We start from the raw sequence: 26,907 nt of genomic DNA, 5'->3' as shown, positions 1-26,907 counted from the left end.
GAGAGAGAGAGAGAGAGAGAGAGAGAGGCAGAGACACAGGCAGAGGGAGAAGCAGGCTCCATGCACCGGGAGCCCGACGTGGGACTCGATCCCCGGTCTCCAGGATCGCGCCCTGAGCCAAAGGCAGGCGCCAAACCGCTGCGCCACCCAGGGATCCCTGGACTGCTTAAGTTTAAATCCTGGCTCTGCCACTCACTGACTGTGTGACTTAACCGAGGCTCAACTAATCAGTGAAGTGGTACTATTATTAGTAGTACCTATCTCACACTGTTGTCCTAATGAAAAGAATGAATATACAGAAAAGTCTTAGAAAATATAAGGCATATGACAAGGATTACATGTTTTTTTTTCTTTTTAATGTAGTCAAATTTAATGTTCATTTTAGATGCAAAACTCTTATTTGCCTTGGCTTCAAATTCTGGAGGTGAAATTTAAAAAAAAAAGAATTAAAAAAAATATTTTATTTATTTATTCATGAGACACAGGCAGACACACAGGCAGAGGGAGGAAAAGCAGGCTCCACGCAAGAAGCCAGGCGCAGGGCTCGATCCCGGGAATCCGGGATCACGCCCTGAGAAAAAGGCAGACGCCCAACCACTAAGCCACCCAGGCGTCCCAGGAATTATTTTTTTCTTTAAACATTTATTTATTTTAGAGAGAGAGTGTGAGCAGGGGAAAGGGCAGAGGGAATGGGAAAGGGAGACTCTCAAGCCGACTCCACACGAAGCATGGAGCCGACCCTCGGTTCGAACTCATGACACATGAGATCATGACCCGAACTGAAATCAAGAATCCATCCCTCTGTCCACTCTCACCACTGCTATTCAACATAGTATTGGAAGTCCTAGCCTCAGCAATCAGACAACAAAAAGACATTAAAGGCATTCAAATTGGCAAAGAAGTCAAACTCTCCCTCTTCGCCGATGACATGATACTCTACATAGAAAACCCAAAAGCCTCCACCCCAAGATTGTTAGAACTTATACAGCAATTTGGTAGCGTGGCAGGATACAAAATCAATGCCCAGAAATCAATGGCATTTCTATACACTAACAATGAGACTGAAGAAAGAGAAATTAAGGAGTCAATCCCATTTACAATTGCACCCAAAAGCATAAGATACCTAGGAATAAACCTAACCAAAGAGGTAAAGGATCTATACCTAAAAACTATAGAACACTTCTGAAAGAAATTGAGGAAGAAAAAAAAAAAAGAAATTGAGGAAGACACAAAGAGATGGAAAAATATTCCATGCTCATGGATTGGCAGAATTAATATTGTGAAAATGTCAATGTTACCCAGGGCAATTTACACGTTTAATGCAATCCCTATCAAAATACCATGGACTTTCTTCAGAGAGTTAGAACAAATTATTTGAAGATTTGTGTGGAATCAGAAAAGACCCCAAATAGCCAGGGGAATTTTAAAAAAGAAAACCATAGCTGGGGGCATCACAATGCCAGATTTCAGGTTGTACTACAAAGCTGTGGTCATCAAGACAGTGTGGTACTGGCACAAAAACAGACACATAGATCAATGGAACAGAATAGAAAACCCAGAAGTGGACCCTGAACTTTATGGTCAACTAATATTTGATAAAGGAGGAAAGACTATCCATTGGAAGAAAGACAGTCTCTTCAATAAATGGTGTTGGGAAAATTGGACATCCACATGCAGAAGAATGAAACTAGACCACTCTCTTGCACCCTACACAAAGATAAACTCAAAATGGATGAGAGATCTAAATGTGAGACAAGATTCCATCAAAATCCTAGAGGAGAACACAGGCAACACCCTTTTTGAACTTGGCCACAGCAACTTCTTGCAAGATACATCCACGAAGGCAAAAGAAACAAAAGCAAAAATGAACTATTGGGACTTCATCAAGATAAGAAGCTTTTGCACAGCAAAGGATACAGTCAACAAAACTAAAAGACAACCTACAGAATGGGAGAAGATATTTGCAAATGACCTATCAGATAAAGGGCTAGTTTCCAAAATCTATAAAGAACTTATTAAACTCAACACCAAAGAAACAAACAATCCAATCATGAAATGGGCAAAAGACATGAACAGAAATCTCACAGAGGAAGACATGGACATGGCCAACACACACATGAGAAAATGCTCTGCATCACTTGCCATCAGGGAAATACAAATCGAAACCACAATGAGATACCACCTCACACCAGTGAGAATGGGGAAAATTAACAAGGCAGGAAACCACAAATGTTGGAGAGGATGCGGAGAAAAGGGAACCCTCTTACACTGTTGGTGGGAATGTGAAATGGTGCAGCCACTCTGGAAAACTGTGTGGAGGTTCCTCAAAGAGTTAAAAATAGACCTGCCCTACGACCCAGCAATAGCACTGTTGGGGATTTACCCCAAAGATTCAGATGCAATGAAACGCCGGGACACCTGCACCCCGATGTTTCTAGCAGCAATGTCCACAACAGCCAAACTGTGGAAGGAGCCTCGGTGTCCATCGAAAGATGAATGGATAAAGAAGATGTGGTTTAATCAGGCTCCCGGTGCATGGAGCCTGCTTCTCCCTCCGCCTGTGTCTCTGCCTCTCTCTCTCTCTCTGTGACTATCATAAATAAATAAAAATTTAAAAAAAAAAAAAAAGAAGATGTGGTTTATGTATACAATGGAATATTACTCAGCCATTAGAAACGACAAATACCCACCATTTGCTTCAACGTGGATGGAACTGGAGGGTATTATGCTGAGTGAAGTAAGTCAATTGGAGAAGGACAAACAGTGTATGTTCTCATTCATTTGGGGAATATAAATAATAGTGAAAGGGAATATAAAGGAAGGGAGAAGAAATGTGTGGGAAATATCAGGAAGGGAGACAGAACTTAAAGACTCCTAACTCTGGGAAATGAACTAGGGGTGGGGGAGGGGAAGGAGGGGGGGGGGGGGGGGGGGGGGCGGGGGTGGTGAATGAGTGACGGGCACTGAGGGGGACACTTGACGGGATGAGCACTGGGTGTTATTCTGTATGTTGGTAAATTGAAAACCAATAAAAATTAATTTATTAAAAAAAAAAAAAGAATCCATCCCTCAACCTACTGAACCAACCAGGAGCCCCTATTTTTGCTTTTGATGGTAATATGCACCATCCAGATATCCAGCCTTCCTCATAACAGAGGCTGCTTAATCCATGGACATGTAGACCAAGCCGTGAGGTGCTTTATAGTCACCACATCTACTCCTCACTATAACTCTTCAATACAGATCGTCATCCTCATTTTATCTATGAGGAAGGAAACTGAGGCTCACAGAGGCCAAATGACTCACCCAAGACCAAGTTCCTTTTGTGCCTTGATTGGTAAATGTTCTCTAACCTTTTTTTTCTCAGGTGTGCCTGTTGCAGATGGCCGAGGCAGAAGCTGTGCCTGAGCCCCCAGCTGCCGGGCTGCGGCCATTCACTCCGCCTGCCCCAAGCCAACTCCTTCCTGACCTTCTCCAGTGACCCTAGCTCTTCAGTTTACAATCCCCTTTGACTCCTCCCACAAAGTTCATCAAGCCTTGCAGCTCCTCCCTCCTCTGAAGTGTCTCCCATCTACACTCCGGTCCATCCCAGCGGCCACCACTCGGCTTCAGTCCTCACTACTTTTCACCGAGTTGCTGCAGTAAGCTCCTATGGAGGCTCCCAGTCGACTTGCACAAGTCTCTCCCACTGTGCTGCCTGGGTGACCGCTCCAAAGTGCAGCTCTAGTCCCGCACTCCCCAACTCTCAGACCTCCGGGTCTCTTGGCCAGCTCCTACCCCTGACCTTTGACCCAACCTACCCAGCAGGGTTTTGCTTCCAGGACTCCCTCCCATCCAGCCAAAATAAATGCCTCACTATTCCTTGAACAGGCAGGCGGCTTATTCAGCTCAGAATTTCTCTCTGCCTTCTCTTCTGGGCCACTCAAGCTTCACAACGCTGTCCTTTATTCTGACTATACTCACTTCTCATTCCGCTTACCACCTCTCCCCATTCCACACCCTGCATTTGTTTGTAAACTCCTTGAGAGCTTAAATTCTACCTTCTTTATTATTGACTGAAATGCTTTCACACTGAGATACAACTGATAAACCACACAACCTATTTTCTAACCCGTCCAGCCACTCAGAGGTACCTGGGTTAACAAGGCACGTGGTGTGCCAGGCCTGGTAGTGGCAACAACCAAGCCCAGCCTATTTGTATAATTTTTTTTTCTTTCTTTCCTTTTTAACCAACCCCTGCCCCCCCCCACCACCACCAAGCCTGCCTGTTTGAACCCAGCCAGATCTTCTCACAAAACCATCACTTCTGGCCAAGTGCCCATTGCAAGCTTCCAAAAGTTCTGATAGCTGTCAGCTCATATCTGGAACAGGGACAGCACAAAGAGAACATTCTGGAAATATTAGTCGTACAAACAAACTTTGCCTTGGAGAGAACATCAGGACATCAGATCAACTTCATGGTTCAAAAGAAGAAATGAAGGCACAAAAAAGAAGAAGAGACTCGTCCTAGGTCATAGAGCAAAGCAGGAAAACAGAACTAGACTTAGAAGTGACCTTCCTTGACGGCCGTCCAGACCACGCTCCTCTGCACCTTGGAGCTATACACACCTAGGGTCAGCAGCCTCGGCTGCTGAGGTCACCTGAGGTCACTGCCCAAGACCTCACCACCTGTTTTTTTCTCCCTCACCTCAGAGACGCCTTTGTCTTTCCCACAGTAACATCTTTCCTCCCCTCGAAATCTCAGCTTTAAATATAGTAGCTCAAGGCAGCAGGAGTACGACTCCCGGCGGGATCAACTGGCTGCGGAAAGCGAAGGTATCCGCTGCTGGGTCGGGTACCACTCCTTCAGAGACACCGCCTCCTCGGAGCTTCCGGGGTCGGAACTCCGCCCCCGGCCCGCCCGGCCCCGCCCCCGCCGCGCCAGGCCCCGCCCCAGACTCGCCCGCCCACACGCGGCCTCCTCGCCTGGCATGGGAGGAGCCGAGGCTCCAGTCTCCGCCCTCCCCCTAAGACCCACCCTATTGGCGTAGACAGCCAGAAGCCGTGTCCAATGAGAAGGAGGGGGCGGCCTCCTAGTCCTATCCGCTGCGACAACACAAAAACGGACGCAACTAACTGGCCGACGCTACAGCGTGGTCTTTCCGGGTTCTCCGTCCACGCGTATCCCGTACGCCGGCCTGCCCCGGGCCTGAGGAGAGCCGCAAAGGACCGTCTGGTGAGTCAGTGTGTGCCGGCAGCGGCGGCCGTTGGCGTCGGCCCGGGGGCTGCCGCTGCTCCCCGCACAGAGCGCGGGGTGGGCTGGGCCGTGGGGGAAGGCCCGAGAAAGGGGCGGGGAGCCGCGGAGCACGTGCGACGCCGGCCTGACCGTGGCGTGGGGGGGTGGGGGGCTGGGCCGGCCCCGCGGCGTGAGGAGCCCCGCCCGTCCCGTCGGTTGGGTTCTGCGGCGGTAACCGCGGGGGTGGGGGGCACCCCGAGGGGCGTCCTGTTGAGCCCCGTTGCCGAGCGTGGCACCCGGCACCTGCCGGCGTCGGGACCGGGGAGCCTCGGCGGCCGTTTCCCTGCAAGTTGAGGCGGTGAGAACGGCTGCCGCTCCCTGAGCGTGGACCGAGAGCTCGGCGCCGAGCTAAGTGCCTCGCGCGCCTCAGCCAGGGCCCCCCTGCAGCCTGGGAGGTGGGTACCTCCGTCGGGCGCAGGAGGAGGCCTAGTGAGGTTTCGCTTGCGCGCTCCCTGCCGCGCTGGTCGGTGCCGGAGCCCGGGTGCGAACCCGCACGCCGAGCTGCGAGCCGGCGGGAAAGCCGCCTCTACGTACTCGGGCTCTCGGGTCCCCGAGGCCTCGTCACCCCCCGCCGCCGCCCTCAGCCGCTTTCCCCCAAGGCCGTGGGGGTGGCCTGCGGTCCCCCTCTCTAGACTCCGACAACGGGGAGGAAAGAAATCTGTGAAAACTTCTGGAGGAAACAAACTTCCAAACACACACACACCCGCGAAGTTCTGTTTTAAATAACAATGGAAATTACGGTTGAGGTGGCGTTCTGCGGGTAACCCAGCCCCGGGGCCTGACCGGCAGGGGCGGAATTTCTTTTCCACCACTCTTCGTGTCCTGCTGGGTAAGATACTTAGACCTGGAAGCCTCAGTTTCCTCATTTGTAAAAAATAGTTATTAAAAAAAAAAAAAAAACTCAAGGTGGGCAAGGCGAGCTCCTTGTAGGGGCCATTTTGTGTTGGGCTTTACAAGCTATTCAGCATTCGCCTTTTCCATATTACAGTCCAGGAGTCTGCGACATCGTAATTACCCTGTTGGGTGTTTTTTTTTTTTTTTTTTAGGATGTTTCTCACTTTTATTTTTATTTTTTTAAAGATTTTATTTATTCATGAGAGACACAGAGAGAGAGAGAGGCAGAGACACAGGCAGAGGGAGAAGCAGGCTCCACGCAGTGATCCTGACATGGGACTCGATCCCAGCTCTCCAGGATCATACCCTGGGCCGAAGGTGGCACTAAACCACTGAGCTACTGGGGCTGCCCCCCCCTTTTTTTTTAATTCACGAGAGACACAGAGGGAGCGCGAGGCAGAGACACAGGCAGAGGGAAAAGCAGGCTCCGTGCAGGGAGCCTGATGTGGGACTCGAACCCGGGACTCCAGGATCCTGCCCTGGGCTAAAGGCAGGCGCTAAACCGCTGAGCCCCCCAGGGAGATCCTTGATTTGAAGCAGGACCTGAAAAACTCCAAAATTTGCCAAACTTCAGGATTATCAAAAAGGCAGAGGTTCATACTTGGAGCCAGAGGAGGTGAACCTTTGAAAGTTCTTAAAACCAAGGTAAAAATGAAATGGGATGACTTCACAACAACCATAATGGCAAGGAATGGACAAGTCTGCAAACCCATCTTATGGGCATGTGGATGGAACCCAGTTAAACAGGCAGCCACAGGGATGCCTGGATGGCTCAGCAGTTGAGCATCTGCCTTCGGCTCAGGGCATAATCCCAGGGTCCTGAGATCGAGTCCCACATCATGCTCCCTGCATGGAGCCTGCTTCTCCCTCTGCCTATGTCTCTGCCTGCCTCTCTCTCTGTCTCTCATGAATAAATAAATAAAATCTTAAAAAAAAAATAAATAAAAAAGAGGCAGCTACAGTGGATGCTACCCAAACAGCTTTCATCTGGAGAAAGCTATTGGCAGTTCTGAAGAGCAAAAAATAAAGGATACCAACACTGTATTTCCATTTTATCACTATTGAAATTCTGTTTCATGGCAAAGCATTAGAGGTATACACAGCTGCCTACCAAGATGTGCCAAAGGTTGGTGAGGAAGATTTATAGGTCTTTCAGAAGCTCTGGGTATCCACTAGATTATCCACCACATGTAGATAACGTTAAGAGTGTTACCCAACAATCCATCTCAGCCAGTAACTCCAGAAACCAACAGGAAAGCTTTGGTGCCCCGTGAGGCCAAGTGCTCCGTCCCCAGGAATACCGAGAGGGCTGGACCTGGACAAATCAAAAGCATAGCTCCTACCTAGATTTGCCAATACTCTTGCCGAACAAACTTGGATAAACTTCTCTCAAGAGATCTTTCTTTGGAAAAGAAAAACTTAAGTGCCAGCAGCCTGAGGAGGTGGCAGGCTCAAGTCTTGACTGACCTCTAAGCCCGAAAGATGGACACCTAGAGTTTTATAGGGAGATGTACAGAGAGGTACGTGTGAACAAACAGAACATGTGATCACAGGTGGGGGGGGTTATAATGTGTGTGTCATATGATGGTGGGCGGGGAGGTGATGTGTGGGATGTGGTTTTCTAGGCATTCTGTTGCTTTTGGGGCTTTTCTGGCCAAGCAGTTAAAATGTTCTGGTCATTGCAAAACCTCTTTATCAGTGTCTCAAAAAACTATGATAAGAAATAAGAACAATAGGTTTCAGTTAGAGCTTGAGTTAGGCAGTCTTGTTTTTCTGGTTTCTGACAAGAACAAATTTAGATTCAGAGTTTTCAGAGATCGCTGTCAGCTAAATGTGTATCTGGAACAGGACAGGTATCCATCTGTTGACTAAGAAAGAAACAAGCAGTTGATTGAAATGTTACAGAAGAAAACTAAATTTTCGTATACTCCTTTCCATTTTCATCTTAAAATGACTCAGAATCCAGGATTACAGTAGTACCCCTTATCCAGGGGACACATTCCAAAGCCCCCAGTGGATGCCTAAAACCATGGATAGTAAAAAACTTATGTTTTCTCCTATAAGACATACCTGTGATAAAGTTTAATTTATAAATTAGGCACAATAAGAGATGAACAACAATAACTGGTAATAAAATAGAACAATTACAACAATATACTGTGATACAAGGTATGTGAACGTGGTCTGTCTCAAAATACCTTCTTGTATTGTACTCACCCTTCTGTGATGATGTGAGATGATAAAATGCCTACGTGATGAGACGACATGTAGATGTTGTGACACAGCATTAGGCTGTTACTGATCTCCTGATGATCTGAGGGTACATCCGGAGGAGAATCATCTGCTTCTGGATCTGATGGAGGATAACTGAACCCAGGGAAAGTGAAACTGTGGGTCAAGAGATCTGCTGTACTGAATTGTAAAACTTTATACTGGCTTGCTATGTTAAACCTCAAAATGAAATACCACTGAAAATAGGGGAAGAAAATTTAAGGAAGTTTCTGCTGATGTAAATGAAAGTTTTAAAAAATATATATACCTAGTCATTTTAACCTCTTTGTGATATGTGGTCTTTTTGTATAATCTGCCCCCCCCCCTTTTTTTTTTTTAAAGATTATGGATTTCAAAGTGTTTCATATTATTGCACTGCTCCTGGTTGGGAGTGCTACAATAAGTAGATAACAGAAGCCAAAAAAAAAAAAAAAATCTACCAATTCAGTTAGTTTCTTTTAGGTCAACTCCAGAAAAGGATCCTACCTAGTTGTTCTGATTTAAAAATTCTATTTCATGGGGTGCCTGGGTGTCTCAGTCACTGAAACATCCAACTCTCCATTTTGGCTCAGGTCATGATCTCACAGTTGTGAGTTTGGGCCCTGCATTGGGTTCAGTCCTGGGCATGGAGCCTGCTTAATAATTCTCTCTCGTCCCTCTGTCCCTCACCTCCCCCTCTCTTTTTTTTTTTTTTTTTAATTTTTTTTTTTTTATTTATGATAGTCACAGAGAGAGAGAGAGAGAGAGAGAGAGGCAGAGACACAGGCAGAGGGAGAAGCAGGCTCCATGCACCGGGAGCCCGATGTGGGATTTGATCCTGGGTCTCCAGGATCGCGCCCTGGGCCAAAGACAGGCGCCAAATCCCAACCTCCCCCTCTCTTAAAAAAAAAAAAATTCTTGGGATCCCTGGGTGGCGCAGCGGTTTAGGGCCTGCCTTTGGCCCAGGGCGCGATCCTGGAGACCTGGGATCGAATCCCACGTCGGGCTCTCGGTGCATGGAGCCTGCTTCTCCCTCTGCCTATGTCTCTGCCTCTCTCTCTCTCTCTGTGACTATCATAAATAAATTGTTTAAAAAAAATTTAAAAAAATTCTTTATCTTGCAGTCTTAAGTAAAAAGACAAGTTTTCTTTTTTTTAAACTTTCACTGAAACATGAAATCTCATCATTTGATCTGTATGTTTACCTTTCAGCGTGTATGTAATCAAACAGAATAAAGGAAATACGAAACTAATATATCAGTATTTTATGAATGCACAGGCATAAATTTTAGTTTAAATAAAAGTCACATTCAACCTAATTCTGATTTTAAAACAAAACTGGCATACTAAAGTATTGTATATGTGACTATTGCTTTTGGTACCAAAGCTTGTTGTAATCTGGTGGCATGTTGCCTGTGAAAACAATGTAACTTGGGATGAATGGGGAACAGACTTACTCATAACGGAAAAATAGTCTCCCAAGAAGCTTCTTTCAAAAAAAAAAAAATCTTTGAGGGTGCAGAGATCTTTGTGCCAGTTAGTCACTCCCCATTTTCTGCCTTCTCTTCCCCTACTCTCAGCCCCCTGGAAACCACCTCTTCTTCCCCCTCTCTCCTCCCTGTCTCTCTGTATCTGAACTTGCCTATTCTGGAGATTTCATGTACATTGATTCATAGAATATGTGACCTTTTGTGTCATCCCTTTGTGTCTGGCTACTTTCATTTAGCATAATGTTTTCAAGGTTTGTCCACATTGTAGCAAGCATTAGTACTTCACTCTTTTCATGGTTGAACTCTGTTGTACAGATGTGGCACATTTGGTTTATCCATTCACCAGTCAATGGAAATTTAGGTTTCTACTTTGAGGCAATTAATTATGAATAGTGCTGCTATGAATGGTACCAAATTTTTGTATAGCTCTGTGTTTTCATTTCTGCTGGGTTTTGCTAAGTCATGTAACTGTTGAACCTTTGGAACAACTGCCAGACTTTTTTCCAAACTGGCTGCAGAATTTTGCCTTCCACCAGTAATGTATGAGGTTTCTCTACATCCTCAACCAATACTTGTTATCTGCTTTTTTGATTGTAGCCACCCTGGTAGGTATGAAGTGGTATCTTACTGTGGTTTTGATTTGCATCTACTTAGTGACTAATGATGTTGAGCATCTTTTCATTTTCTAAGTGGCCATTTGTATGTCTGAAAAAATGTCTTTAATTGTTTTATTATTATTCAGTTGGGTTATTTTTCCTGTTATTTATATATTCTGGATACTAGATCCTTATCAAATATAGAATTTAAAAATAATTTTCTTGGGGTGCTTGGGTAGCTCAGTCAGTTAAGCACCTGACTCTTGATTTAAGCTCAGGTATGATCATGGGGTAGTGAGACTTAGCCCTGTGTTGGGCTCTATGCTTAGTAGTGAGTCGGCTTGAGATTCTCTCCTTCCCTACCTCCTTCCCCCCATTTGAACACGTGCTCTTGCTCTCAGATAAGTAAGTAAATCTTTAAAAAATATAAAAATAATTTTCCTCCATTTTGTCAGTTGGCTTTTCACTCTTTTTTTTCCCCTTTTTTTAGTAGTGATCATTTGATGTACACAAGTTTTTAATTTGATGAGGTCTATTTTATATTATTTTTTTCTTGTGCTTCAGGCATTCTATCTAAGGAATCGTTACTTAATCTATGATCATGATGATTTATATCTTCGTTTTCTTCTAAGAGTTTTATGCTTTTAGGGGCATCTGGATGGCACAGTTAAGCATTCAGTTCTTGGTTTCAGCTTGGGTCATGATCTCAGGGTTGTAGGATTGAGCCCCATGTGGGGCTCTGAGCTCAGCATGGAGTTTACTTGGAATTTTCTCCCTCTCCCCCTTCTGATCTTGCATGCGTTCTCTTTCTCCCTAAAATAAATAAATCTTTTTTTTTAAGTTTTATAGTTTTAGATATTAGATCCATTAGAATTAGTTCTTATGTATGATGTGAAGTAGGAATCCAAATTCATTCTTTTGCAGGTGGTTATCCAGTTGTCCTAGCAGTTGAAATATTTTACTTTCCCCTCCTGAATAGTCTTGGCATCGTTTTTCAAAAATCAGTTGAGGGGGGTGCCTGGCTGTTTCCATCAGTAGAGCATGCAGCTCTTAATCTCTGGAACGTGAGTTCAAGTCCTACATTGGGTGTGGAGCCCACTTAAAATTAAAAAAAAAAAAAAAAACATAGCTGTGGTGGGTTTATTTTTGGACTCTCAGTTCTACTCCAGTGATCTGTGTTTCTGTCCTTATGCCGCTACCACATTATCTTGATTACTGTATCTTTGTATTAAGTTTTGAAATTGGAAAGTGTGAGTCCTCCAATTTTGCTTTCTCAAGACTTTTTTTTTTTTTTTTAACTGTTTTGGACCCCTTGCATTTCCATATGAATTTTAGGATCAGCTGCTCCATTTCTACAAAAACAGCAATTGGAATTTTGATAGGGATTCCATTAAGTCTGTAAATCAATTTGGAGGCCATTTTAAGTTTTATAATTTATGACATAGATATGTTTCCATTTACTTAGGTCCTCTTTAATTTCTTTCATAGTGTTTTATAGTTTCAATGTACAAGTTACCCACTTACCATATTATATGTATTCCTAAGTAATTTATAGTTTTTTGATGTTACTGTAAATGGAATTGTTTTCTTTCATTTCACTTTCAGATTGTATCCTGCAACCTTGTATAACTCATGTATCCTCTCTAATAGTTTTGCTGTTGATTTCTTTAGGATTTTCTCTATATAAGATCATGCCAGCTACAAATAGAAGTACTTTTTATTTTCCTGTTTGAGTGCCTTTTATTTCTTTTTCTTGACTAATTGCCGTTGACTAGAACTTCCAGTATAGTGTTGAATGGAAGTGGTGAGAATAGACATCCTTGACTTGTTCCTGATCTTGGGGAGGAAACTTGCACTCTTTGACCATTAAGTGTGATGTTAGCTTTGGGTTTTTTTGTAGATGCCCTTTATCAAGTTGAGGAAGTTACCTTCTATTTCTAGCTTTTAATCATGAGAGGCCATTGGATTTTACCCAATGCCCTTTCTGTATCTATTGAAATAATCATGTGGGGTTTTCCCTTCCATGTATTCTGTTAATATGCTGTATTACGTTGATTGATTTTCCTAAGTTGAATCAACCTTATATTCCTGAGATAAATTCTGCTTGCTCATCATGTATAATCCTTTTTATATGCTCCTGGATTTGGTTTGTTAGCATTTTGTGTGTCTGTGTCATGGGTATATTGATAAGTAGTTTTCTTGCGATGTCTTCGGTTTTGGTAATAGGGTAATACTAGCCTCATAAAGTGATTGTGAAGTTGTAATTTTTATAGTCTTTTGGATTATTTTTTAAGATCCATTCCCAACACAAGGCTTGTACATTTATAAGTTACTTGATAAGTATTGCCTAGTCATTTTCCAAAAAGTTAAATCATGTTTGACTTTGTAAATGAAAATGCCTAGAGCAAAAAGGGGCTACCTGGAATTTTAAAGTAGCTGTGAGGTTGTTTTGTTTTTTGTTTAGTTCAGTGAACATTTACTGAGAACAAGTAGGTCATGAGTGCTAGGAACAGAAGGAACAAGGCAGGCTCTTTGCTTAGAGAATTCATGTTATGTTAATCTGAGATGGGACTACAAAGTTTAGTACAGAGTGATAAGGGCAAGCATAATGCATAAAGTGGGTACTGAGAGTGAACTATGTCTGCATTCGGGGAAGACACTCCCCACCCCTGAAATAGGCTTCTTAAAAGTACAAAAAGATACCAGTTCATCCCACTCTAATCCTTTCTGTGTTCAGTCAACTTCTATTTATTATGACCTTTTAAGATGACTTTGGCTTGATCTTGCTTATTAAGTCAGTTAATGCCGTCAGCCTTTCCTTGTGTTGCAGTACCTGAACCTGCACTTGTGTGAGTTACTGGTTCAGACATATTCCAAAATCAGCGCTCACCAGTTATTTCATTATTTATTATGTCCTTGATTTTGCCACTCCTCTTTGGAGGATAATGGTGTGGGCATGCCATGCTCCTGCCTCCTGATCTGCTTTGACTTACCATTACATGTGTTCTTCACTGTAGTCCTGCATTACTTCACAATGAAAGCAAACTGGCATCCTATGTACAGAATGTGGAATCTAGAGAAATTATTTTTTTATAGAGTTGCTAATAATAATCTGTCAATAGGGTTCTTTTTCTAACACTGGCCCTATTTCCCTTCTGCTGCATAGTTCTTCTTAGTTTCTAACTTAACTAGTTAGTAAATACAACTTTATTCTTAAATATAGATTAAGATAATTGATCCTCAGGGAGACCCATGTGTGTGGTGTCTAGGAACCATGAAAGTGGATTGCTTAGGAAAATGAATAAAGTTATTGTACTATAGGACAGGGGTGAGGGCAGCGGTAATATTTACAGAGAAGGGAAATAGGGTTAGGTAAAAGAGCAGACAGAGAACTAGGGAGAAATCATGGGCTCTGAACCTGCTGAGTCTGCTGTCACCATAGAAGTAGATAGTGGCAGTACAAGTTGATGCCCAGGAGGGGTATTAGGGGTTAGAGATGAACGTGCATTGGCAGGTGAGATGGTGGTATAAGTGTGAAAAGATCTAGGACAGTAGAAAACAGATTCAGGACAGGTGACCCAAGAGAAACCTTTGAAAAGGATGAGTTTGACAAGTAAAAGGAAAACCAAGAGAAATGTTCCCAGAAGCCAAAGGAAGAGTGATGCTTTGTGGCATCACATGTTTTAGTTAAAGAGAGACCACTAACTTTGGCAGGTAGGGGGATCATTAGTTAAATGCCTCACAAGAGCATTTTACCAGAAGGATGAGGGAGGTAGCCTGACTGCAGTGGGTTGAGGAGTGACAGGGAAATAGATGGGATGTCTGCACATAGACCATGTGCTCAGGATATCTTCTTCCTTTTGGGTTGGAGATGGAGCACATAAAAATTAAAAACCTAAGCCTGTTCATAAGCTGAGATATAAGGACAGGGGAAATTGGTTAAGCATACGGGAACAGGTGTCTGTTGAGTCTGAGGAGGAATAAGAGCAACAGCCAGGTGGGATGGGTTTGCCAGGAAAAGGCACAAGGACACCTGTTTCCCCAAGACAAGTGGAAAGACCATTGGAAATATTAAAGGCAGATACTTGTGGAAGAGGAAGGGTAAAGTTGTAATATTCATCCCTGGCAACACCTCTTTTCTACATGAGGTGGAGAGCTATGCTAACAAGGAGGATTGGAATAAAGTGGAAAGGGAATTTGGGACAGGGATAACACCCTGAGTTGTGGGGAGTGACTCAGACTAGGAATAATTAAAGTAGTTTAATTCATAATTTCCCAGCAGAGAATGAAAATAAGACATTTATGATGGCCCCACCTCAGCATGGCTATATGCTTTGCTTAGTAGTGCTTATTAATTCTGGCACAGGACTGGAGAGCGTCTGCTGAAAGTAATCCAAGTTGTGGAATGGCCCAGTAGGGGAGGCAAACTGTCTGAAGCAAGCAAACTGAGGACTTTGTTACAGAATTCACAAAATGTTTGGGTAAGTACTGGACCAGGAGTCCAGACTTCGGGTGTGCTGATGCCAACAAGCATTCCCCATTCAGAAGAAGTTGGAAAATAAAAGCAAATAGTTTTCTAATCTATTCTTTGGTTGCATTCAGTCCTAGAAATGTTCTTCTAATTTTGTGATGGCATTTGAATGTGGTTTTAAAGTATACTGAGTTTAAATAAATAAATAAAAGTATATTCAGTAAGATGTCATCACTGTCTCCTGTGAGTTGGGGCTGGGGAGGGGGGATGTGAATCAGGTGTTAAGAAAGCATGGAACTCACAGCAACTAGTCCGTGTACCACAGTTTGGTCTTTTTAAGAACTCTTAATGTGATTCCCAATGTTGAAACTGGTGGTTAAGAGAGAGATTCAGGCTATACAAGATAAGATTTGAAAAAGCCTCTTGAAATATTGTGGCACTATCAGTAAGAAGTGTTTTTATCTCATTCCTTACTTTAAAAAATGCATTTGCACATCTGTCCCTTTAACAGCTTGCATACTTCAGGAAGCCAAACCCTTTATAAAGCACATTGAGAAATCCTACACACTGGCCCTCATTTAACTATGTTCACAGTTTTCCCTGCCCAGTACTGGAATTGTGTAGGAGAAAGTGTTCACTGTCATCTATTCTCTATAAATAGGGATGTGTGTGGACTGAAAGAAAAATTATATGCTCTGGTGTTATCTGGTAAAGAAAAGAAAGAAGAATAACCTAAGAGTTCTCATGCCGGCCTCAACTGCCATCTAATGTAATTGTGAGAATCTGTCATCACCTCACACAGTGACCCAAGGAACCAGAGGTCGGCAGATTGGCAGGCCAGGTATCAACGGTGAGGTAAGAGAAGTGGCTACAGAAGCATGGGCTTTCCTTGATGTCTCCACCTGGAAGTGGCCCTTTGTAGGTGTGGTGTGGTGGCTCTAGTGAGAACCCAAGTTGGGCCATCCTCTTGCCTAGCTCTGAGCATGAAGGAAATATCAAGAAGCAAACAGAAAAGCACGTGCATGTGCACACACACACATTTGTATGTGAACTTTCTTTTTTTCTCTCTTAGGAGCAGAAATGTATAAAAACAACTGGCAGAATAGAAGACGTGGGAGAAGGAGCCACCAGCAGAACTCTCGGCTCAGACAGCATGGTCCTGATGAGAGGCAAGTGCTGCTGCCCGGGGCCCCTCTAGCACTGTGGCACCCCTTGGTTGTGTGGGAGTCACCATGGTTCTCACCACAATGCGGGGTCTGAGCTGGGGCCCAAGAAGAGTCTGCATCTCTAACAAGATCCTAGAGGGTGCCGCTGCTGGAAGTCAGCCTGCCTGCCACACTTGGAGTAATGAGGAGATACAGCCACACTCTTCTTTCTTTCCAGAGTGACCATGACCTCTGGCCAGAGCACTAGCCAGAGGCTTAGAAGTAAGACATTATCAGGTAGAACTGGAGAGCTGTTTTTCTAGTTTGCAGACTTTTTCCCTCTCTCTCTCTCTTTCTTTTCCTAGCCAATGAAAATAGCTAATTCAGCCCAAGTCCTTAGAAAGGCTAAATATATAATACTGCATTTAATAAACACAAAAGTGTACAAAATAATACAATGAACATCATATACCCACTACTCAGCTTAGAAAGTTAAACTTAACCTATACTGAGTTGAAGTCCCCGGTGCAAACCTTTTCCACTCTTACTGTTCTTATGGCCAGAAGTCCTATTGGCCCTGAACTATGAAGAGATGTCCTCTCCTGGTGTGGGTGGGTATCTTGGGCCAAGACTAGATTGTATTTCCTTCATGCAGAAGTCTTTGCACCAGAGGAGGACTGCGTGCCAGCAGTCTCAAAACTTCTCCACACTTCAGACCTCCTCCTAACATGGACAGTCAGAAGATGCCAAATACCAAGATGCTTCCTACAACACATGAACCCAAACAGTAACAAAAACCATTAAAATGTTTGACATTGCTTTTGCCTATGTGAATTTGGGCAAATTACTTAATCCTTTTGGCCACTCTTGTACAAAAGAGAAGTATTACTTACGAGGTTTGCAATACTGTATGGAAAGCCCCTGATGGGCTGCCTGGCTCAAAATAGGCCCTTCATAAACAGTGGGCCTTATTAGGAGCAGAATAAATCTATTACTCTTAGGCCAGAGTCGCAGACTTGACCCATGTTATAGAATGATCAGCATGATGCCCAGTGTTTGTATGTTTTGTAAGGAGAACCATGGATATTTTTTGGGCCCCACACCTTTCCACAAGAGTACAACGTGTAGCAAAATATGATCTGTGCAAAAAGGAGTCGCAACTCTGCTTTGGCAGAGTCATGTGGAAACATGCTGGACAGCCACCTTCTGGGCTCTGTGGAAAGAATGGAGCAGCAGTCCTTGGACTAGAAATGTAGACATTTGTCATGACCCTTAATCCTTCCTCCTCTTGCTGCTGATTACAGATGAGCTGCTTCAGAAAGCTCTGGGCCATAAAAAGGGAGAATGAATAATTTTCTCTGAAACTATGTAGTTAGTATTTACAGACAAAAGAGAAAGTTCTTTCATCTCTTCAGCCTAGTTATTCCATTTGTATTCCTTTGGGGGTTGGGGAGGAAGTTCTTGATTTTGAAGCAGATTTTTTCAGGATTCTAAAATTAGGTGTTTTGCTCTATCATTATATCCTTCAGCCTGTAATTGCCACAGAATCTGCTTGTAGCTTCACAAATCAAGTGTTCAAACCATGGCACTATCCCAGTATTAACTGAGCAAATCACCTCTATGCTCCGACCCCCCAATTTTTCCATCTGTTAGGTGATGTGGCCAAGTAAAATTTAAACCATTTGTACTGCGAAATCCAATAAAGAATAAAATGCACCTGGCCTTGTAACTGCTGTTGAGCTGACAAATGAGCCCAGCTGGTAATATTCTTATTGGCAAAGATTATTCCTCTTTTCATCTGGAAATTTCAAAAAGACCTCACAAAATGCTCAAGTGAGGAGATAAGGAAAGGGAATTACTGTGACACACGTCCTGTTAAGGATAAGGAGCCAAAACTTTGCCTTAACTTTAGTGTGTGTGTAGTAGATAAACTGCTTTCAAGGAGAAGGGAGAGGTCACATCTCCCCAAGTAATCAGAAGGGTCAGAGGGCCATGGAACTGCCTGAATTGACCCCTGCAGGATCCCACAGTCAGAACAACTGGGACTCAAGCCCTTCACTGCAAGTTACTGTGATTGTGTGTCAACAGGTGTAACTCAGTGGCAGAGCAAAGCCCACAGGATTCTGGTCCCATCAGCGATGATGAGTCCCCATCGACCTCATCCGGCTCAGCTGGGAGTTCTTCTGTGCCAGGTGAGGCAGTCTGCTGAACAGTAGACATCCTGTGGCTCTGCCTGTGGAAAAGATGAAACCTCGTCCTCGTCATCTGGTTACATCTCTTTGGCCTCTTTTAGCCCTCTGTGTCTTTGCTTGCATGTGGTTATGTTCCATGTATGTCACCAGCCCATTCCTGGCTTGGAGGAAATTCTGGAGCAAATCAAAACACTAAATACCCTAGGTGTGTCAGGAATGGGGATCCTGAGGCTGACGGCTCCTCCCATGAGCATGGGATGGTGACTGACAATGTTAGCCCACCTTCTGCCCCTCAGAACAGATGGGCTCTGTGAGGGGTGGTGTGGACAGGCCCCTGGGTTCCTTCATTTTTTTCCCCCCTGGGTTCCTTCTTAGGTGGGTCAGGGCAGTGTTCTAAGTTGAAGTGGATCTCATTTCTTTTGACTAAAGATCTGCCAGGGTTTTACTTTGACCCCGAAAAGAAACGCTACTTCCGCTTACTCCCCGGACATAACAACTGCAACCCCCTGACAAAGGAGAGCATCCGCCAGAAGGAGATGGAGAGCAAAAGGCTGCAGCTGCTAGAGGAAGAAGACAAACAGAAAAAGGTGGGCTCCACAATCCTAGTGGCCATCCTATCTCCCACTGCTGATGAGAGGTGCCAATTAGACGCCCCCATACCACTTCGCATGATACACTTGAGGGCATGTGGTGTCAAGCTCCCCCCATAGGAATCTGATGAAGGGAATGAGAACAGGCAAGAAATCTCCCACCCACCCCTCTTTCTTAACCTGCAAAATCTCATCAGTGATTCTCACATCTTGTCCTTCCCCAGAGGTATCTTGAGAAGTGGTGTGATACAGTTTCAGTAACTGTATATCCTAAATAGAAAACCAAGGTGTGTGGTTTGGGTATGAGGATTTCCTGCATTCCTTCTGGGGATTAGATGCTAGGATATTTAATTGATTTTTGGGAGCTCCCAGGTCACCAGAGGTCGAATGGAATGCAGACCTGAGTGACCAGTGCTATTCTTACACTCATTAGCAGGGTGGCTTCATCTCCTGACCTGGCTTTCCCAGGTAAATTGATGGGGAGCTTGGTGGGCACCGAGCCAACTTTCCAGCTCACATGTGCTTTCTTGTGATGGACTTTTCCTCTTGCCAAGGAGAGGAGACCATCAGATCTCTGTACACATAGTTTCTGCCAACTTGGTATATACAGTTGCTTCTTTGTTACATTCTATGAAACCAAAAGCATTCTCCATTATCCCATAACATAAAACTTTATTGAATCTTTTTTTTTTTTTTTTAGAAAATAGCCAGAGTAGGCTTTAATGCATCTTCATTGCTACAGAAAAGCAAGCTGGGTTTTCTCAATGTCACCAGTTACTGCCGGTAAGACACAGCCTCATTGTTAAGCTTTCTTCATGGATGTTCTTTTCCTGTTTCTTATTTCCATAGTCCAAGAAGCCAATCAGGATTAGAGTACATAACCACTCTGAGGATTCTTCACAATGATGGAAGGGGCCACAGCCTGCCTTCTGCTAAAATCAGCCCTGAGAAAATCATTTTCCCTTTAGAGCACGGGGAGAAACTCCTGCAGGAGGCCAAGGAGAGAGGAGAAGGGATCCAGACAGAGATCCTGAGCAGAAATTTCTCAAGATGTTCCCTCTATGTTACTCAAAATCATTTTCAGTGTAGTGAAAGGTCCATAACTTCATTCCCATGAGATTTCTGCCTCCTCCCATTCTAATGAATTGTCACCCAAAATAGAGCATTCAGCAGATGTATATATACTGAATTCTATATACTTGTGATGTCTAGTACAATTTTTTTTTTATTTTATTTTTTTATTTATGATAGTCACAGAGAGAGAGAGAGAGAGAGGCAGAGACACAGGCAGAGGGAGAAGCAGGCTCCATGCACCGGGAGCCCGATGTGGGATTCGATCCCGGGTCTCCAGGATCGCGCCCTGGGCCAAAGACAGGCGCCAAACCTCTGCGCCACCCAGGGATCCCTGTCTAGTACAATTTTAACTAAAACCCTGTAAGTTAGTTTGATACTTTCCCCAGTGTCTAGAAGACACTGAGGTTCAGAGTGGGAGCGATTGGCTCAAGGTAAAGCTAGAGAGGGTGGGATCTGCCTGCCTCCACTGCCTGAGCGCCTAAGCCCTGCGTTCTACTGCCTCCTGCTGTACACGGGCAGGTGAAGAAACATCATGGGGGACACAGCACTTACTTTGGAGCAGAGTCCCCTTTAGAGAAGGGCAGCCATGCAAGGGTTACCCACCAGGGTAGGTAGGGCATACCCCACTTCTGTTCCCCTCCTAAAAAGGAAAGGAGTTAAGGTCTATCTCTACCCCTCTCAGGAGGGGACTGTAGGTCCCTTAGTAGGGTGGTGGCCTATGGTGTGGAGAGGGAAGGGGCTCCATACCTGGTTCTTAATAACTGGGTGCTCTTTAGCATGCTGTTTCATTTCTCAGGAGTGTTGTTTTCATCTCGGGAGAGTTGTAATAGATTTATCCAAAACCAAATTGGTCTAGTTCTAACTTTCTTTGACCCTGTGAATGGGCCACCCATTTCTTGGCCTTAGTTTTCCTAAGAGTTCTATAATTGAGATTATGTGGGATCCTGCTCAACTCCATTGCTGATAATTACTTGGGATGTGAGACAGTTGACTAAGGGAGGTGGTCTCTAGGGTGTGAGCCAGACCAGAGAGCCTCTGGATATCTAGGTACAGCATCCATACCCTCCTTGCCCCTCTTTCCCTCTGCAGTTTAGCTCATGAGCTGCGAGTGAGCTGCATGCAGAGGAAAAAGGTCCAGATTCAGAGCTCGGATCCCTCCGCTTTGGCAAGCGACCGATTTAACCTCATACTGGTGAGTGGGAGGGAGCTCCCTATGGGTGCCAGAGGTATAGCTTTTATCCCCTGACACTATGTGGCTTAACATTGGCTTTTATCAAGCCTAGCTATGTGGAAGCCAGTGCCATGAAAGCTTGTAGTGTCCTCTTGGCTTTACAGTCCTAGCATGTGCCTGGACTACCTGCTGGCAGGTGCTGAGCTGACAGGGCAAGGCATGCTGACCATCCTTACCCCCACTATAGCTCTGTCTATTAATCTGAGAGTCTGGGCCCACCACACACTGGGAACTATCACAAAGTAATTTTCCCTTGGGTATGTTGGGCACAAACTAAAAGGTACACAGTGGACCAAGGGCTTCTAATCTTTCCTATATTGGGGCATTATCTAGTGGCCAAATCTGAAGTTCCAGTGTCCTTCAGTAGCAACTGTGTTAATTCCCTTGCTTGCTGGCTCTGACCTAAGTGGCTGGGGCCTGCAGGCCTGTACTCCTAGGCCTGCACATCTAGCACTCTGTTATCATGTCATTTATAGGGAGCAGAGTCTTACTGCTTTAGGTTAGACCTAGAGCTGGAAGCCAAGGCTAAAAGCCAGAGCCAACTGCTTGAATCCAGAGTTCAGAGAAATGTTGACAGAGGACCCAAGGGTCTGCTGAGTGAGACTAGAAGCTTGAGGCCACAGGAGACCATGACCTGCCCTGCAAACCCTGTCCTTCCTGGAGGCTGGGGGAAAGCTGAGGAGAATGAGAGGATACAAGATGGAAAGGCTCAGTCTGGTGAACTGCTGACAGGACTGGAATCTGAAGCCACAGAGCTGACCCTGGAGGTCTTGCCCCAGGAGAGTCCTTATATAAAGGGTATTCCAGGACCCACATTCTCTCCTGTGGCTCTTACTCCACTATGGGTTTGGGAGTACAATTTACTTGAATCAGTAGAAAATTTTCTTGCAGTTCATTCCCCTCAGAAGCTCCTTCCCTGGGGTTCTTCAGTAAAACTGGGTGGGGATGCACGTGCTGGCTGCTTAGTGTGACCTAAGCTATCAGTCCTCATGCTTCATCTCACACAGGCCCTGCACTGGCACATACAGTTCTAGATGATTAGCTGGCTCTGTGGACCAGAGTGTTGGGAAGGGAGCTTTGCCACCAAAGATCAGTTTTTCAGATCTGATTCTAGTCACTGTAATGATTCTTCAGGAAACGTGCTTTCCAAGTAAACTTGAAAAGTGAATACATTTTCACCAGCATCCAAACTCATGTATGTATATTTATAAATATATATAAAACACATAAATATATAGGGTTTTTATTTTGAATTTTTAGCCATGTTTTTTAAGTGAGAAAAAAAATAATTCATATCCCAGTGCGATTTTTTCTATTGTAAATATTTTTTCAGTGCAGTAGACTTTTTTTTTTTTTTTTTTTTTTTTTTGGAGAAAAGCACCTATAAAATAGGAATCCAGTTTTGGTGTTTGTTTTGTTTTTAAAGATTTTATTTATTTATGAGAGATCTAGAGAAAGAGAGGCAGAGACATAGGCAGAGAGAGAAGCAGGTTCCATGCAGGGAGCCCGATGCAGACTCGATCCTGGGACTCCACGATCATGCCCCAAGCCAAAGGCAGATGCTTAACTGCTGAGCCACTCAGGCATCCCAGGAATCCAATTTTGTATCCTCCTTTTACTCCTTCACAGAGGTATAACTAGCATTTTCCACATTATGTGTACTGTTCATGATGGCTATATGTCACCATGTGGCTCATCTAAACATTTCGCATGGGTGGACCCTAGAACTCTTTTCACACCCAGTTCTGAGTGGAGTCAACTGTGTGGACCTCAGACTTCTTGACGGTGCCCCCTCACTGCTGTTATCCCTGCTTCTGGATTGTGAGACCAGATACCTATCAGTCTTGCCCAGTGACAGCTGGGCTGAGTAGGGGCAAGTTAGGTTACTTTTATGCTTCCTCTTGGGTGGGAGCGCTCACCAGGTAGAAGTGCACAGAGCGTGGGATCTGAAAGAGATAGGCAGATGATCTTGGGCAGTTCCTCACCAGGTAGAAGTGCACAGAGCGTGGGATCTGAAAGAGATAGGCAGATGATCTTGGGCAGTTCGTTCGGCTCAGCCAGGGAGGTGACCTGCAGTCTCTTTTCCCCTCCAGGCAGATACCAACAGTGATCGACTCTTCACAGTGAATGACGTAAAAGTTGGAGGCTCCAAGTACGGCATCATCAGCCTGCGAGGCCTGAAGACCCCCTCACTCAAGGTGCATATGCATGAAAACCTGTACTTCACCAACCGGAAGGTATGTTGTCTTTCCCATTAATTAGCCTTGCCATTGCCTTTGATCCAGGGGCCCTGCTGTAGTTGGCCCAGTTCAGAGGAGAGGAGAGAACTTTATGGAGAAGGTAGGGCTTGAGTACCTATCCTCCCAAGGGAGAATGGAGTCAGAGATCTTGAGAACCCATAGGGGAAGAAAAGGGCCTTGAGTGTCTTATCTTGGAAGGGAAATCTGGTCAACAATTGAGAGAAGGCGTGAAACTTCTTTAGGCTTGAAAGGCTTCTCTAACTGGTTGTGCAGACCTCCCAGGAGGATAAAGGTGATCCAAAGGAGCCCTTGCCAAGCACAAAGTTCCTGGGCAGTGGGCTATGCTAGTTTGGGTGGACAGTTTTCTTGTGCATCAGTCACTCAGCCAGTCCATGGCCTATACAGAAGTTACATAAATTTAACACAGCCTCCTGTCCAGGGTGTGTTAATATTAAATTCCCCTGGGTGATGACTGTGTAAGAAGTGGCACCATTCTGTTCATTGGGAACATGGACCACAAGATGGACACAAGGTGAAAATGGTTTCTGAGTGAAGTGAGATACAGTATGCCTTTCAGAGTTAGGTTTGTTTCCAGCTATTGCAAAGAAGCCATCCCTACACCAGAGAGAGTAGCAGAATTCTCACTGTGAGGTCCATGCTGATGGCAGAGGACCAAAGTGTAAGGGTTACTTCCTATTCCTCTTCAGGCCCTGCATGGTGGAGCAGGGAACTTCCCTGTTCTGATGCTTGTTCCAACCCCTCTAGGAGTGAGAGTGAAGAAAGAAATACCATGTCTGTATCCCCACTAGTTATTCCATAGGAAAGCATTTCTCTTTCTCCGTGAGCTGGCAGTCAAACCAATCTTTCCTTCTCACTGTGTTCTTCTTCACCAGGTGAACTCTGTGTGCTGGGCCTCACTGAATCACCTGGATTCCCACATTCTGTATCTTTTGTTAGAGGAAGAGGTTTGGTGGACAGGCCATGGCCTAGTGTGGAGCTGGGCGTCTGTGGGGTTTGTGAGGCAGCATCTTAGTGGTCAGAAGTCTGCACCATTTTGTACACATGTCTCACCTTTGAGGAAAGAATAGTGCAGCTGAGTGGCAAACAGGATTGCTGTGGAGCACAGAGAAGTAGCGGGGTTCCCAGGGTGACATTTATGTCACTTTATGCCAGACACAGTTAGGGACAGGAAAGCCTTAGCAACAGGAACCCCACAGCCTCCTGAGGTGAAGGAGGAGGAGCTCAGAGCTGCAGTGGTTTGAGGGTGGGCTGGACCTCTGGCAGTGGAGAGACCAAAGGCAGGCATCAGTAAAGCATCCTTCGACATTGGACCCTGGGTGTGTGGACTCTCTGCCTAGGATCCCTGCCAGAGACAGTGCCTTTTTGTTGTTGCTTTAATTTGAGAGTGAGAACAAGAGCAAGAATGAGCATGAGAAGGGCAGAGGAAAAGGAAGAAGCAGACTCCCTGCTGAGCAGGGAGCCCAACAAGGGGCTAAGTCATTGATCCTTGGGATCATGACTTGAGCTGAAGGCAGACGCTTAAACTAGCTACCCAGGCACCCCCAGAGACAGCTTTCTTTAGAACACTCTCCAGTCTAGTCTCTGCCATCTCAGAGAACAATCAGGACTCTTTTACTAAGAGCACAGGAGTATAGTGTCAGGCTGGTTGGACCCTCCCTCTGGAATCCCTGGGGGCTGTTGATGATGGACAAGAAAACTGTCTGTCCTATGCTTCTGGGACTAGTATTGTTTGACCCAAAGCCACATGTTCATGAGTCTTATCTTTGATTCATTTTCATAATAAATGAATTCTTAAAACCCTGTAACCACTCATACCTAGTGCCTACTTCACGAGTTGTCACAGGGCTAACATTAGTTAATGTCTATGAATGCACTTAGCACTGTGCTTGACACATCATGTAGGTCCTCAACACATGATGGCTGAATCAGAACCTGTTGGGGGTTTTGAATTTGTCCTATAGCACTCTTTTTAAAAGCCTATGGTACATCAGAGCTCTGGTTATAAACTGTGCGGTTTGTAAATTGAAAATTTATGTGGCTTTCATGTCGTGGGATTCTGTAGGAGGATAAGACCATTTGTTACTGTGATGATGTTCCCAGAGGACAGAAGAGACCAGGTCTTAAAGGACAGAAAACAAGAACCTTGCTCTGATTTCTGATCTTAAAACAGGATGACATTTCGCCAGGTTTTCTCCTTATGCTAAGGAGAAGATAAAAATCCATGTAAGTGGGTTTATTTTTTTTTAATTTATATTTATTTATGATAGTCACACAGAGAGAGGCAGAGACATAGGCAGAGGAAGAAGCAGGCTCCATGAGGGAGAAGCAGGCTCCATGCCCCGGGAGCCCGACGTGGGATTCGATCCCAGGTCTCCATGATCACGCCCTGGGCCAAAGGCAGGCGCTAAACCGCAGCACCACCCAGGGATCCCCATGTAAGTGGGTTTAAAGAGCGTGGTGTATAACTTTATCATCCGCTTGCCCTCTGGTGGTCATTTCAGGTAATCTCCAGGCTTCTGTGCTCCTGCTGCTTCTGCTGAAGGTCATGGAACTTCTCCCTTTACCAAAATGTCAGTTTGTTGAGCCCAGTCCTCTGCATTTCCCCTACAGAATGGGGAAAGGTTAGGCTTGAAGCTGCCCTTCCTGGACTTTCCAACACCTGTGGCCTCTGAAGTGACCAAATCTGGTAATGGCCTCATTAGTATCACACCAAGTTTGGGATAATCTAGATCTGAGTCCTGGTAACTAAAAGTGCACCTGGGTAGGGATCCCCTCCACACATCCTTGCCTTCCAAACCCAGAAACAAAAGAGGTTTCTTTAGGAAAGACTTTGGCTGCCCAGCTGCGGGATTATCATTTATAGCTTCAGCAGTCTCCCTACTGGAAATACTTAACAAGGGCCTACTGCCCAAGGCAGCATGACATGCACACATCACACATTCAGACAATCAGGGATTTTGCCTGATTGCTTTGCATGTGTTTTCAGTGAGGGTGTGTGTGTTTGTTCTACCAAAATCTATTAAACAGATGCAATCCCTGTGCAAGTGCTAGAGAGGGCAGTGCAGCAGGCGTTCAGTCTCTGTGTGGCAGGTGGATGCTAGCAGGATGGAGAAATTGGGGTGGCCTTCCTGGAGGAGACAGAGCTTCCAGCAGAAGGAAGAGGCAGAGGGGAGCTTGGCACATGGGACAGCGGTAAGTGGTCTGGTATCTGATGTCTCTGGCAAGGTGGGGCCCCTGCTGCTGGGATGTTCTGGAGGATTGTGGTGCTGGAGGTGTACCTTAGGAGAGGTGGGCAGGGGTGGGACCTCAGGCAGAGGGCTGCTGCAAGACTGCGGGCAGGGAAGAGGGTGTGGTGGATGAGCAAGGGTGGAGGAGAGGCACCAGTCGGAGAGACTTAGGATCTAGGCCATGAAGTATAGGTAATTAGAGAAAGTCCAAG

At 45.0% G+C, this 26,907-nt stretch overlaps 1 protein-coding gene across 5 annotated transcripts in view; it reads left to right on the top strand.

Moving 5' to 3' along the window:
* Window positions 1–5,087: 5,087 nt before the first annotated feature.
* Window positions 5,088–26,907, top strand: part of DCAF4 (DDB1 and CUL4 associated factor 4) — a 29,546-nt gene continuing 7,726 nt past the window's right edge. For 2 of the 5 annotated variants that reach the window (XM_041759612.1, XM_041759609.1), the window contains exons 1-10: window positions 5,088–5,215; window positions 14,871–14,985; window positions 15,637–15,830; window positions 16,048–16,144; window positions 18,209–18,312; window positions 18,742–18,899; window positions 19,603–19,685; window positions 21,066–21,168; window positions 23,301–23,444; window positions 24,341–24,390. In XM_041759612.1, coding sequence (XP_041615546.1) covers window positions 16,056–16,144; window positions 18,209–18,312; window positions 18,742–18,899; window positions 19,603–19,685; window positions 21,066–21,168; window positions 23,301–23,444; window positions 24,341–24,390 — 731 coding nt within the window. In that variant the 5' untranslated portion in view covers window positions 5,088–5,215; window positions 14,871–14,985; window positions 15,637–15,830; window positions 16,048–16,055. Of the gene's footprint in view, window positions 5,216–14,870; window positions 14,986–15,636; window positions 15,831–16,047; window positions 16,145–18,208; window positions 18,313–18,741; window positions 18,900–19,602; window positions 19,686–21,065; window positions 21,169–23,300; window positions 23,445–24,340; window positions 24,391–26,907 lie in introns of those variants that run through there. The other 3 variants (XM_041759610.1, XM_041759611.1, XM_041759613.1) reach the window with 3 other exon arrangements.

This window comes from Vulpes lagopus, chromosome 6 (assembly GCF_018345385.1).
Source record: "Vulpes lagopus strain Blue_001 chromosome 6, ASM1834538v1, whole genome shotgun sequence".
NCBI lineage: Eukaryota > Metazoa > Chordata > Mammalia > Carnivora > Canidae > Vulpes > Vulpes lagopus.
This window is presented reverse-complemented; position numbering and strand designations above follow the sequence as displayed.